General features: G+C 35.7%; 1 protein-coding gene across 2 annotated transcripts in view; it reads left to right on the plus strand.

Moving 5' to 3' along the window:
- The first annotated feature begins 1,970 nt into the window (after positions 1-1,970).
- Positions 1,971-14,645, plus strand: part of LOC106458553 (protein phosphatase 1 regulatory subunit 12B-like) — a 124,161-nt gene continuing 111,486 nt past the window's right edge. For both annotated transcript variants that reach the window (XM_022384799.1, XM_013918071.2), the window contains exon 1: positions 1,971-2,219. In XM_022384799.1, coding sequence (XP_022240507.1) covers positions 1,971-2,219 — 249 coding nt within the window. The remainder of the gene's footprint in view (positions 2,220-14,645) is intronic.

Genomic DNA, 14,645 nt, shown 5'->3' on the forward strand with positions numbered 1-14,645 from the left:
ATTTGTGTACTCTGGCTTTCTCTCAACTGTTGGAAATTTTCTTCTTGTTCATTTTCTTTCTTCTCCAACCATTGCTGTAGTCTCTCTTCTTGTTTCTTTTCTTTTTCCTCCAACAACTGCTGTAATCTCTCTTGTTTATTTTTCTATTCGAGCTGCCACTGTTGTAGGTTTTTTTGCCACTGCTGTTGTCTCTCTTCTTGTTTCTTTTCTCGTTCTTTTTGTTTCTTTTATTTTTCCTCCAACAACTGCTGTAATCTCTCTTCTTGTTTATTTTCTCGTTCTTCTTGTTTCTTTTCTTTTTCTTCCAACAGCTGCTGTAATCTCTCTTGTTTCTTTTTCCTCCAAGAACTGTTGTAATTTTTCTTCTTCTTTCTTTTCTCGTTCTTCTTGTTTCTTTTGCTGTTTTTGTATTGCTGCCATCAAGTCTGCTAAGGTGTAGTTTGATTTGGCACTTCTGGTTTCCATCTTTTTTTCTTTTTTTTTTCAGTCCCACTTCTGACACCAATTTGTTACGTCTCTAGTCGTTTGTTAATTTTCCGTAAAAATTCTTTCTTAAATAAAACTAGTTTATTTTTCCCTGGATACAACTTTGCAATACACTTATTTTCCACAGTCACATTAAACATATGCTATAATTCACAATGATTCACGCACTTACTTGCGGTTACTACCGCGCTTGACTCAGTTGTCTGTCTCTATCTTTACCTGTCTGCAATTCAATTCCGATTAATTTGTCTCGCGTTATCCAGCGCACTTATATACAGGAACAGAGGGCGTGATGTTTTCCGATCCTTCTAGAATATCATGATGTGTTACCAGAGTCACGTGACTACCGCTGTCGTATCAATATCATCACATCAAGCTTTATGGCCATCTTTTAAGAAATTGCAATGCTCATGCATTGTTCTGCAGTCATCTGCAGACTTATTTAGTCAAAAAGGATAAACATTTCGCCATAGTCATTTTGACATGAAGTAATCTCAAAGTAATAAACCATTTTAAAAGAAACATATTTTCAAAAATAATAAAGTTTTAGTATTTCCTGTTCATGTAATAGGTTATCAGATACAAAATTATACGTTTTAGTTTTTTTATATTATTTTCCTTGTAGGTTAAGGGCCTGGCCTGTTGGTCACCATGCACGGACTGTAAATTCAAAGTTCGCAGCTTGTTGCTGCAAAAATGCGCTCTGCAGCTTGGGGCCGTAAGTGTGATATAAGATTGACAGTCAAATACTACTATTCGGTCAGAAAAGAGTAGTCTGAAAGTTGGCAATGAGTGCTATTGACTAGCTGATTTCCCACTAGTCTATCAGCTCAATACTAAAGACATTATTAAGTTTCCAGGCTTATAACGCTTAAAACCGGGTTTTAATAGCTATGGTGAGCACAGCATATAACTCATTGTGTAGCTTTTTGTTTATAAGAAAAATGCATAATCTTTAATTAAAACACAAATGATTGAGTCGTTTGTTTGTTTGTAATTAAGGACGAAGCTACACAATGGGCTATCCGTGCTCTGCCCATCACGGGTATCGAAACCCGGATTCTAGCGTTGTAAGTCCGCAGACATACCGCTGTGCCATTGGGGGGGGGCAAATTGAGTCGCACTATATTTTTTAAAACAATATCTTTTCAAGTTTAATTTTTTTATATTTTAGCAAGTGTTTTACACAAACAATTTTCATCCAGTTGATTTGGTAACACATTTATTTTATTTTTTATGTATGAATCAATATATATTTCGTTGATTAATTTAATATATACATTTATCGTCATATTGTGATAAATTTTTATATTTTCTCACAAACACAAAACTTGTATTTTTAACTTTTCTACTCAGTGTTCTCCTTCTAACTATGCTTTGTTGCCATCTAGCGTTCAGTCACTGAAATACGGTAAGGAATAAGGAGGGCATGTAGGGTTTTACGTGAAAACTGGTGTACATTAAGTTTTAAGGGAGTGTTCCAAATGCCCATGGAAACTCGTTCCAATAGTGCTCTCTTTAAGAGAGCTGAACAGTTAAAAAGATGGGAAGATTCTGAAACCAACACTGAATATGAAATATCGAAAAAAGGACCAGGAAATGTCAAATTTACAGATGGTTGTGTGTTCCTTGCTGCTTGTGCTGCTGGCGACACCGAAGAAGTTGAGCGTCTGCTAACGAAGTCGGCAGATATTAACACGGCCAATGTTGATGGCCTTACAGCGTTACATCAGGTACGTTTTCATTTAACTTTCAGTTTCAACTTTCAAGAGTGTTTAATCATTTATTTATGTATATTTGGTGATAGAAGGATTACTTTTAATAATTTAATTAGTGAAGTCAAATGAATAGTTGAAATCGATAATGTAACTGGATAAAGACATGTTATAAAGATTTACATTAAGTTTTAAATAGAACTAATATCAGTATCACTAGTATTAATACTATGTACTAATAGTAATAGTATCAGTACCTTTAAGGTATAGGCCTAACCGTAACACTGTAACTGTAGACGTAGTGTAACTGTAAATGTAACTAGTGTAGCTACAATCTACAGTTTTTACCCTGGATTATTCAATAGGCAAACGTACTAAACCCAAAATAAACAATTTTCTAATCTATTATGATGAGTGTAGTAGTTGTTAATGTTAATAAACTTATATTCTGTTGCATACAATTATATTTGACGTAAAAAATGACGTGCCAATAATACTGTTACTGTTAGGGTATGAAAGTTGGAAATGTGATTTTAATTTATGAAAATAATTAATGTTCTGTAACTGTAAGTATAACAGTGCAAGTGTAATTTCAGACTTTGGTGCTGGAACATGTACTTATACAGGACAGTGTAATGATACACTTGGAAGTTTAAGTTCAAAATTTACAACTGGGCAATTTTTCTGGTCCTGTGTATGGATGAGTGTCATGTTCTCTGACAGTGTAATAATAATAATCATAATAATAAATTTAAATAAATAAGTTTAATACATGTCAGATGTTTCAGTTGAATGTGTTTAATTTTTCAATAGCCATACCAGAGAAAATAGATAACATATATTTAACTAAGCAGGATATGAGTACAGTTGGGATCATTTAAATAAACATTCTCTAATTAAGGGAGTAATAAATATCAAAATATATTTATTGACCTTTTTGATATATTTGTAGCTACGTGCCCAAGTATTAAAGGTGAGACTTCATAGTCTGTTAGAATACCATATTAAAGAATATTAGTAAACTGGAAAGAATGCAGAGCATGACTTACAGAATGATATCTAAGTTGAATTATATTAAACTTTTGTTGAAAACATATTGCATGAAAATCAATTTTAATTTCATTACAATGTTTTTGTGAGAGATCGATCACCTTGTTAGGTTGAATGGATTACTGTCACAATGTCTTTATGTATCTATTAAGAACTTCTGATTAAAAGTAAGCTTCAGATACACTGTAACTATAGATCAAGGTTAATCAATAACATGAAAGTTAGTGATGCCAATCCTGTATAATATACTGACTACACAGTGGCCAGATATCTAGCACCTGGGAACGATTTTTCAAATACTGAATACCTGGCAGTCCAAAAATTTTAATATTAATGAGCAACTATCATCTCTCAATTGACTCTGAGAATGAGTGATGGTCAATTATGAGACTGATTTGTCTTCATCTTTCAAGCATGATGAAACAATCTGAATAAAACTTTTGTACAGTAAAAATAAATATTGATCATCATTCTTGTTTAGTGTGTGTTTTCTATAAGCTGCTGGGAATGATCCTTGAAATACTTTAATGATCATAAATATTGTTAAACTTCCAATATGATAAAATATCATTATTATTACTAATTATTATCATCATCATTATTATTATAGCTAATCAGTATTCAAATTTTTGGACTGCATGGTATTTAGTATTTCAAAAATCATACCTGGCTATTGGGTATGTAGCCACTGTGTACTGCATGACATAAATTAAGAAAACTAAGACCTATGATGATGATTGGACTGTGTTAAATTATCAATTAAATATGTTAGCAACATTTTCAGCCATAATCCCAATAATATCTAAGAAGAATTGGCCAACTTAAGGGGATTTAGGGCCATTTAGTGATTTACAAAGCCATCATCAGAAGTATGTTAAGTGTAACATTAATTTTAAAATGTTTCAAATTATTTCAAACATTATAAATATTAACATGAATGAAACTAATTATAAAGACAGATGGAGTAGATCAATACTTACAAAATACTAGTTGTTAATTCTTAGGATTTGCACAATTTACAAATACATGAAACCTTAATTTACTCAAAAGTATTAGTAGCAGCTCACCTTTTTCCTTGAAAAACAGGTAGATGTTATAACAAGGGACTAAATATTGTATAATGGAACTCATTATCTGCCTACCAAGAGAATTATGCCAATGCTATGTCACTGATTTCTTAAAGCACACAGTGCTAGCGTAACAAAATCTGTATGTAACAGCAAGTAACTAATTAAAACTGATTTCTCATTTCCAAACTGTGTAACTTTAATTAGTTTGACAATAAAAATAAATGTCTCCAATATGGTATGAGGAAGATAAATAATTTTTATTTATCTTTGATATGGTATCAGGAAGATAAATAATTTTTATTTATTTATGTATATGTGTAAAATGTTAACTTGTAAAATATGAATCATGTAATGAAATTAACTACAGTAACATAATAGAGAAGAGAGTACCTGTATATTTACAAAACTTACTATCAGAAACAAAGACCATGTCTCCCCCACACATAATAAATGAATTGTCAAATTCTAATTACCAATCAAAAATATAAGTTATATTTAGATACTTAAATTATTACCTTAATAACTTGATGTATACAACATTAAGAATGAAATATTTGTAACTTTGAAATAAAAAATGATTTATTTTACTGAAATGTTTGAATTTGAGTTTTGGATTATGGTACTGTGAGTTCTGGAGGTGAGTGTAACAAGAAAACCTAGACATGTTTTTAGAGCAATTATCTCTTTACATGTACCAGAAGCATGTCTAATGTGTTAAGCTTTTATTATGAGTAAAAGTTCAAGTCGGTAGAAAACTGCAACTTCAGGATTAGAAATGCCACTGAGAGAAATTCTATATATTTACTGAAAAATGCATTGGCAAGACTATGAACCAAAAGTTCCACAACTCATAAAATTTTGTTGAGTATGAAACAGTAATTAATTTATGATTAATATTAGTATCAAAACATTTATGTTCAATACCATCTATAATAATAAAAGGGTGTGTCTGTGTGTGACCTCCATAGCTCCAAGAGGAAAGAACCTAGAAACCTGAAATTCTGCACCTATACTAAGTGGACCCTGAGGATGTGCACTTGGGTATTATTACTTATCCACATGCTTGTGCTCATGCACATCTTTTTAAGAGGCAAGCTAGCAAAAAAATACATAGAAAAGAAGTGTGACCACCATACCCCAAAGAGGAAAGAACCTAAAAACCTGAAATTTCACACCCATACTAAGCAGACCCTGAGGGTGTGCACCTGGGTATTATTACTTATCCACGTGTGTGCACATCTTTTTAATGAGGCAAGCTAGTGAAAAACCACATTGAAAAGAAGTGTTTCCTTATATAACAACTTTTAATATATATAGAAAAGTCACTGCATTCCAACAATGGCTTTTATGTCATGTCACTTAGCAACAAACTTATAACCTAATATTGTTGTTATTCTATGTACTGAGAGTATAAAATGAAACGTATAACCTACAAAATTGAAAAAAATATTTGTTGATTACTTATTCAGAGTCTCCATTGATTAAAGAGGTTTGTTTTTATTATTGAAGTTTATAATTAGATCAGTATTTTTACTTTCATGATAAATTTTATGCACTTGGCTCTAGGCTAGATTATCTAAAACTATGTCTTTACTTTAGCCTTGTTTATTAATTTTTGCAGCTCATACCAACATTCACTACACTTACAAGGCTTTATGGCAACCCCCATCATGGCCCCTTGCACCCCTGTTGCTAAAATCATAATGGGCAGACATTAATCGATTGGTAAAAAATTGTAATAGATTCTGACAAAAATGTGATATCAAATATAAATGTGAAATATTTAATGCAATGATAAAGTTCATTAATAATAAATAATTCTTAATTTACTGTACTTTCTTTGTGACTTTCTTACGTTTCTGGGAAATAAAAATATTTAAAATATTTTTGAATGTTTTTCTATGCTAAAATAGAAAATAGTACTGAGTGAAGCTGGGTACTTTTGATAGTAAAGTAATAATCATCCAGAGTTGTTAAAAGATTTTGATACTGTTGATGAATGCGTTATTGAAATTGGATTAGTGAGAGGATTATTATAAATACTGTTGAAATCAATAGTGTCAATTGTTTTTGTATTGAAATCTTGCATTTCTTTCATTGAATTCAGTAGAATTACTGATGATGAGCAATACTACTTTCTTTGTATATGTTCTACAAGATTTTAGTCCTTAACAAAGGCTTAAACTTGTATCTTTTTCTCTGGAATGTGAAGAAACTGGAGGTGGGAAGGTCTACAGGTGATTCATTTGATTGAAATTGTTAGTCTTGGATGCCTCTTGGAAGATGTTTCTGTAGGTGGTGTAATGATAACATGGGAAATGAGATCTTTAATACTAAAAATAGTAAATGATCTGTCCTGGTTTTAGGTACTGTAAAATAGAGGTGCAGTATAAGCAGAATGTCCCATTATCCTTATACTCAACCAAATGGCAGTATCAGTCATATATTGTATGACCAACGGATGCTCTATCATATGAAGTAGACCTTTGATGCCACATGCCAAGATTAAAGTTAGATTTGTAACAAATTACTGTCTGGCTAGTGATGCAGTAGGATGCAACTGACATTTTGAGAAGTATTCCTAAGTATACCATCTTTCCTTTTTGAGCTGATAAATGCAAAATGTTAAATCATGAGGGAATCCTTTAAAAGTATAGGGAAGTCAGACAGTGCAGCAGAAGTTGTATGCAGCATGCTTTAAAACATCTTTCTTTACCTCAATAACCACGTAACATATAGCACTCATTGTTTGAATCACAAGGAAAAAATGGGTAATACCTAGGGTAAAGAAAGCCTTTTATGGACATAGATATATGCTGCTTGAAGCAACGAATCCATTATACCAACATTAGTGACCACTGTTGATGGAGAAGTGCACTTTCCTTGTGTTGATGCCTTTGTCATTTCTACATACATTTTTCACCTTTGAGGTTTCATGAAGGTACATCGTCCACAACAACAATAACAAAAATTGCAACAAACTAACCTCCCTATACAAACATTCCCTGCAATTTCATTTGAATATTTTGCTTTAAATGAGGAATGAACAACTCTTACAAAGAACCAAGTGCCAGCAATGAAAGCAATCAGGATCCTGTTAAATTTACTGCAGACTAATTAGACTTATTACAAGTGTTATCTAACAGGTGTTATTTAACTTAGATGTTAACTGATTATCTACTGAAGGAATCAAGATGACATTAACAGGAAGGCAGTCTATTTTAACCAGTGTAAACTGTGTGTTGTTTGAAATACATTGAAATTAGCTTTACCTTGATGCTATTATTATTTTTGTATCATTGAAACTGAAATTACTGAGTATGAAAACATTCTTTCCATGCTGAATATGAGTTGCACAGATTCTTATTTTACATGTGCAATATCCTACCCTGAAATTTTTTTTTCATTTAAACATAGCTCATGCTTCATTAATTCTTTGTTGTGAAATGGGGTAGATTTTTATTTTGTTTTAATTTCAAAAATAAATACAAAATAAACCACTTGTCAAATTCAGATATTCATTTGAAATATTTGTGCTTTATGGTTTAATCTTTTTTATTCAATGTGTCTACATTAAATGCTTTAGCAATTACCATTATTTGACTCAACTTCATTCTCAGATATTTTGAAGAACTGTTAGTGCGAAAGACCTGAATTTTGTAATTTATTATTACTATCTGTTAGATCATTATCCCTTATATTTCCTTAATTTTCTGAGAAGGTTTAACATTCACCCTTTTCTCACTTGAGCTGAAATGACCCTATAGATAGGACCAAGAATCTCATTTGTTCTTTTCACCGTATCAAAATGGTAGAAGGTTGTGTAGTTTGCTTGACAGTCGCACCCCAATTTTCTTGTGTATTCACAACACTAGTGCTTCTTTCACACAAGAAGCAAGTCTTTTTCAAATTTCATTACCCTCAAGTGCATAACTTTATCCTTCTCAACATTGAAACTGATGTTCCAGGTTCTAGTGCATTAACTAAAGCTATCAAAACCCAGTGAAGGAAAAATTAAAAACAAACTTAATAGAACTTTCTCTTCTCTGAAAAGTTTGAAATTTGCAGAGAGACCTTGTGTAGCTTTGCATGAAATTCAAAACAAACCAAACCAGCTTCTGAGGCTTCTTCTGCAGATAAGGCTATTTCTATCCTTTGTTTATTTTCACACATGTAGTATAATACTGCTGAATGTTGTGGAATTGCTTAGTCATCCCTTGTCTATCATGTATTTTCAACATTACACTTTGGAATTGCTGCTTGTGGAAGGGGATCATTGGCCATAAATGTCTAGGACTCCTCCAGTGGTGATTAGTATGCTCTTTAAGGACAAAAAAAGGCCCTCAGAATGTTTGACTTAAAGATAAATTATTTGAATATTTGTTACCTAGACCTGCTAATTGTGCTAGCTAAAAGTTATCACTTCTGATATAATACCTTAGCTTTTCTCAATTACTACTGCCCTTTATATGCACAATTTTTGCTCACCACTAGCCTGGATACTCCCATCTACCTCCACGTGTATTTACGTGGTACAGCTGCACTATAGCATGCAAATAAGCATGCAACTCTCTACCAAAAGGAGTGCAACACTTTCTCCTAATGCAGCTGACTCCCTATATGCTGTAGAACCCAATCTTCACTTCTCGATTTAGCATTCAACTGTTTGGTTATATCACATGCCACTTTTTCAGTCTCGTTTTGTGGATTTATTTTTTAAACATACTTTTAACTTCGATTTCCTGCATTTCCTTGTTAATTCTTGCTTTACTATGATTTATTTTTGTAATCAAGGTGTTTTTTTGTTATTTAATGTTAGTACAACTTCAACTGCTACCTGTGCCACTGACCAACACATGTTACTGTGGCTTCTGACTCAATGTAATTGATTGAGGAAGTTTATGCTCTTGACATCTTTCATGCTCGAGGGAGGCTGGGTGTGGTGACAAGGATTTAGACAGTCTTTTTCCTTCTCCTTCCTTTGCTGTGCCATTTTGCTTGGCACAAGTTGATGCACCTCAGCCTTCATATACTTTTTTGGATAGAGGAATGTTATGTTTTGTCTTTGTCCCCTGTGTCATATGACCCCTGCCCTTCCCTTTTAAGTGGCTTGCCTTCTTCCAATTATTTTGTTTTCCACCCATTCCCTACATTGGGATCCACACTGATCAGTTACGTTCTGGGACCAGTATGCCTTGTCCCCCATGTACTTCTGAGGCTCACACATTGGTTTATCATTGTTCTGAGAATCCCTTCTTTGATTCTCAGCAGTTGGATTCTTTGATCATTGTTTGGGATTTGGACCCCAATACTTCAGCTCTTTTTTTCCCAGGCTCAGTTCTCCTGATTTGTTTAACCTTCACCATTCTCCTGCATTACCTCTCCATCATTCCCCTGAAGGATTTTTGGTGAATGCCTGTTCCCTCCTTTTCACCAGATTGGCACAGTTGGCTTAAACAGCCCCCCTCCCTTGACATCTGGCTTCTTTGTTATTGGGATCTTTTAGGTAGGGATGCACTTTTGGCCCATGTGTGTCTTCCCCCAACGTCTTTGTGGGACTTAAGCATGGCTCTCTTTTTTTTCCTCATTCTGTTTTTGAGGGTCTACCTGATTTCTTAGAGTTTCATGTAGAGTCAGCTCGTCTGCTTCATTTTTTGTCCATGTTTTCCATTGCTCTTCTTCAGCTCCCTTGCTTGTTCCTCTGCTCCATGTTTCTTGGTGGAGATTTACCACGGATCCTTGGGTTTTTCAAGTCTTGTCAGAAGGACTTTTTCTTTGTTTTCTCACCACCCTTTCCTGTTCCCTTCCCTCCTCCATGGGATCCTATCTCTAGCCAGTGTCTTTCTGAGGCAGTTCAGGACACTCTTTTCAAAGGCACTCTAGAACTACTTCATCAATCCCTTTGGGGGTTCTCTTCACAGTTGTTCATTGTCCTCAAGAATACTGGAGACTGGTATCCAGTCATAGACCTATCCTGTCTGAACCACTACACAGACATTCCAGGCCCTTTGGGCTGGCTTCAGCTCCCTATATTTTTTGTTGGGTCGAGGCTTTTGCCCATCTACTCCATTCTCACAGGTTACATTTCCATCTTTATATGGATGACTGGCTCCTTTTAGTTCCCTTTCTACCAGCTTCTTTCAAACACACTTGGTTTGTTCTCAGAGAAGCTGCTCAATGGGTTTGCTTATCAAGGTGGAGAAGTCTGTTCTTACTCCAACACAATACCTTACTCACCTTGGGGTCTTTTCTAACTCCTGTTTTAGTCAGGCCCATTCTACCCCTTCAACTAAGGTCTATGGAGCTCTTGGTTCTAGAAAGCTTGATCCTCTCCTTCTCTTCCTACATGAGAAGTTCTATCTCTTCTAGGGACTTGGGCTTCTTTGAAGGCTCTCATTCCCCTCATCATGCTCACCTGAGGGCTCTTCATTGGGTTTTACACAATCAATGGGGCCTTGCCAGGGATCTCATGGAATCCTCTGCCTCCCTTCAAGTCAATTTTGCCTGGTGGATGAACAGAGACAACACCACAACTAGGATTCCTTTTCCAACTCTCAGACAAGATTTACACTTTTTTGCAGATGCATCTCTGACAGGTTGAGGCATATTTGGATACTTGAGATATCTTGGGCCATTAGTCTTCAGTCAAGTCAGGTTTCCATATCAATCTTCTGGAACTTCTGGCTGATTGTTAGGCTTTGGATAATTTTTTACAGTTCTGGGGCAAAGAAGTCATGATACATTCTGATATCTCGACTGTAGTCTCTTATATCACTGAGCAAGAGGCACCCATTTTCGGTTTGTGTTTTCACACATTGGATCTCCTGTTCTGGGCCCAAAGCCAGCATATTCTTCTGCTGGTTTGCCCATATTCTAGGTGCTCTCAATCTTGTCACAGACCAGTTATCTTGTCCTAATTATATTCTTCCCAGGGATTAGTCCCTCCATGCACAGGTATTCCAGTGGTTATGCTCTCAATTGGGTATGCCCCAGTTGGTCAATTTTGTCACCCACCTGAATACCATACTCCCCTTGTTCCATATCCCCCAGTTGGACAATTTTGTCACCCACCTGAATACCATACTCCCTTTGTTCCATATCCCCCAGTTGTAGCACTCGATGCCTTCAGTCAGGATTGGACAGACCTTTACATTTATGCCTATCCTCCCATCCATCCCATTCTCAGAGTCGTGTCCATCTCCCAAACCATTCCATGTTGAGACCTTTTGGATCCATTTTGGCCTACATAGTCCTGCTTCCCTTTACTCCAACCTTTCCAGTTGGCACCACTATTACTTCTTCCTCTCTGTGTGTCTCCTTCATCAGCCTCAATCATCTGTGTTTAACCAGTCTGATCCCAAACTCCAGCTTCACACATGGCTTTTGTACAGTCCCATGTAGAGGTCCCTTGTTCACCCTTGATGTCTCTTGTATCCTCTACCACAGCACTTATGTCATCCTCTATACAGATTGTTCCTTCTTTCACAACACCTCTACTGCTCAGGTGGATAATTTTGCCTTCACTCCAACTTCTCTACTTTCCATTTCACAATTGTACTCCTGTTCTGACCCATATCATCTTATGTATGGTTTCCCAATTACCCTTACTGGTTGGATTTGCCAACTTATTGTTTTGGCTTATTTTTCTCTCTCCTTTGATGCTCACCAGATAGACCATCTTACCATATTCTTGACTGCTCATTTTTGTTGTCCATTAGAGGAGATCATCTGGGCTGGCATGTGGACGATTTCTAACATTTTCATTTCATATTATCTTCAACAGTCTGGCCATCTTCTTTACCAGATTTTGTTCAACTATGAGTGGATAAGTTTCCTTTTCTTATGTTTTTATTTTGCAGTGACCAATTTTCTCTTATTTTTAAGTTGTGCTCTGTGGTGAGTGGTGTCTGTTCAGGTGTTCTAATACTTAAATCTGCACTATATTACTTTTAACGTCTATAATGCTCACTGTTGAGATTCGGTGTTCCTCAAAACCACTTATAGATTCATCCTTGTGGTTTATTGCATCATAATTATGCATGTCCGAGATCATACACTCGTAGACTGCCATGAGTAAAGCAAGAAAGGGATTGCTGCCCTTCCCTCTGTTCCTGTGTAGATATTTAGGGTTTGCCTTGCTTTTAAAAATAGGGTTCTGTGGTCACCCAATACACTTTCTCCAGTGTTGCATTCCTCCAGACTCCCCAACATGTCTCCATCTCTTCCAGTAGAGTATGGGATTCCTTGCCACTTACCAGTTCCTAGCACTGAGGTGGTGGACCATGGTGGCCTCCTTCTGGATAGAATCCTTCCCACTCAGTTGAGAGTGTTTTGCCAGTGTAGATGATGTGTACTCTTCTTCTTCTGTGGACCTGATGTACAATTCCAGATGCCAAATGGTGTTGGACTGGATGAATACAGCTTATGCAGTTCACCACTCTGGCTGAGAACCTTCTTCCTACCACCACTTGGATGTTGGTTCCCGGATGTGCTGGTGTTGATTGGAGCTAGATTGGCCAACATAAGTCCTCACACATGTAGTTGGGCTGGGACCCTCTTCCTACTACAGACTGGATGATATATTGGGAATAATGAATGGTTTTAGACTGGTTGACCCTCCACATTGCATTCCACCTTCCACCATTGTCCAGATGTGTGGATGGTTTTGGTCGTGTACTAGGTCTGCACAGAGTAGAGGTAAAGTATGGTATTGAAAGTTAACACTTTCGTACATTGAAAATGTATTTCCAATAGATACCTCCTTTCACACTTCCCACCTTTCCTTCCCACTTTCAGTGCTTCTTTGGTGAAGATTGGATTCTATTTGCATGCTATAGTGCAGCTGTATTACATCAATACACATGGAAGTAGGTGGGAGTATCAAAGATAGTGGCGAGCAAAAATTATGCATATAGAGGTCGGTAATTAAGAAAAGCTATTATGTGAGAAAAAGTATATCTGAAATGCAGTGCAGTGGAGGAAAATGTTAGATTTAATTCATTATAACTGTGAAAACTTTTCTGATTTAGATTATATCAGGGTTGTGAATAGTTTTTACAATCCCACATATACCTGTCTTGAAGAAATTTTGTGAAAGCTACTAATACCACCTCTTTATAGCATTTTCTCTGGTGAGTAAGGACAAATTTTGTGTTGGACTTGTTTCTGAGGGAGTGGTTATTCTTGTAAGCCTCCATATTTTCTCTATAGCCAGTCACATACATCATAACTTAAGGTTATTGCCATATGCACTTCTTTTGGTTGGAACATACACTTTGTTCTCTTTATTTGTCATTGGGGAAAGATATTGATCAGGCTGCTCTTGATGATCTAGTTTCTCAGCTGCCATCTCCTCTCCCTCGTTTTTTAAATATATTAATGGACATTTTAATGAGAGGAGGAGACTTGTGGACTGTTTAATCATGGATCTCCTTCATTAACACTGGAGATACGACATCTTCATGCCACAAGTCAATTTTCTTTTTGCTACTGATTTCTCAGTTTGTTCATCTTCTCTTTTTTTCATTCATTATTCGGAAAGTGGACTGTGATTCATTTGGCAATGATAATTTTCCCACCAATCTGAAGATTGAATGTAGTCAGTACCATCAAACTCATGTGCCTTAGTGGAAACTAAAAAGTACTAAGTGATCTTCCTTCATAACCTTTTTTTGGAGCTTGACTCTGCAATTAACTCAGAGTACATTGTCCAAACAACTATGTGTACCATTCCATGGTGAATTTCTGAATGTCAAGGAACATCAGGTTGAATAAAAGATCCTGTGTTACCTCTGGCCTAGAAGATCAGAATCAAAACCCAGAGAGAGAGTCTTAATTTAGTTTCATATTCAATATCTTTTCCACCATTAGCACAAACATAATTTGTAATACGACTTGGAAGACCATTGGAAAGTATAAATCTTTCCCTTTTTTGATCTTGTAAACCAGAGATCAAGAATTAACTGATTTACAGGGAATTACCAACATTTTTGAAGAATGCTTGCCTCGTAACTTTAGCCCCACCACATGTTCACCTGAATTATTGCCTCATGACATGAGGTGAAGGAATTTATTTTTAATTTCTGGCATGCTTGTTTTTTAAATAATAATAGGAACATTCACTCTGACGGAACTGAAAGCCTTCTTGCATTGAGGTAGAAGTACGTCTGTTGAACTGAATGATGTCCTTTTTGAAAAGCAACATCATCTCTTTTGTCTGTCTAGGTCATCTTGTTCTTTTCAACAAGATCTGGCAGAAAACAATTTCTGAATTAAGTCATTGGGAGACTTCATCTTGGGAGACTTTAATGGACACAATCCCCTT

The sequence above is a fragment of the Limulus polyphemus genome, unplaced genomic scaffold (assembly GCF_000517525.1).
Source record: "Limulus polyphemus unplaced genomic scaffold, Limulus_polyphemus-2.1.2 Scaffold484, whole genome shotgun sequence".
Taxonomy (NCBI): domain Eukaryota; kingdom Metazoa; phylum Arthropoda; class Merostomata; order Xiphosura; family Limulidae; genus Limulus; species Limulus polyphemus.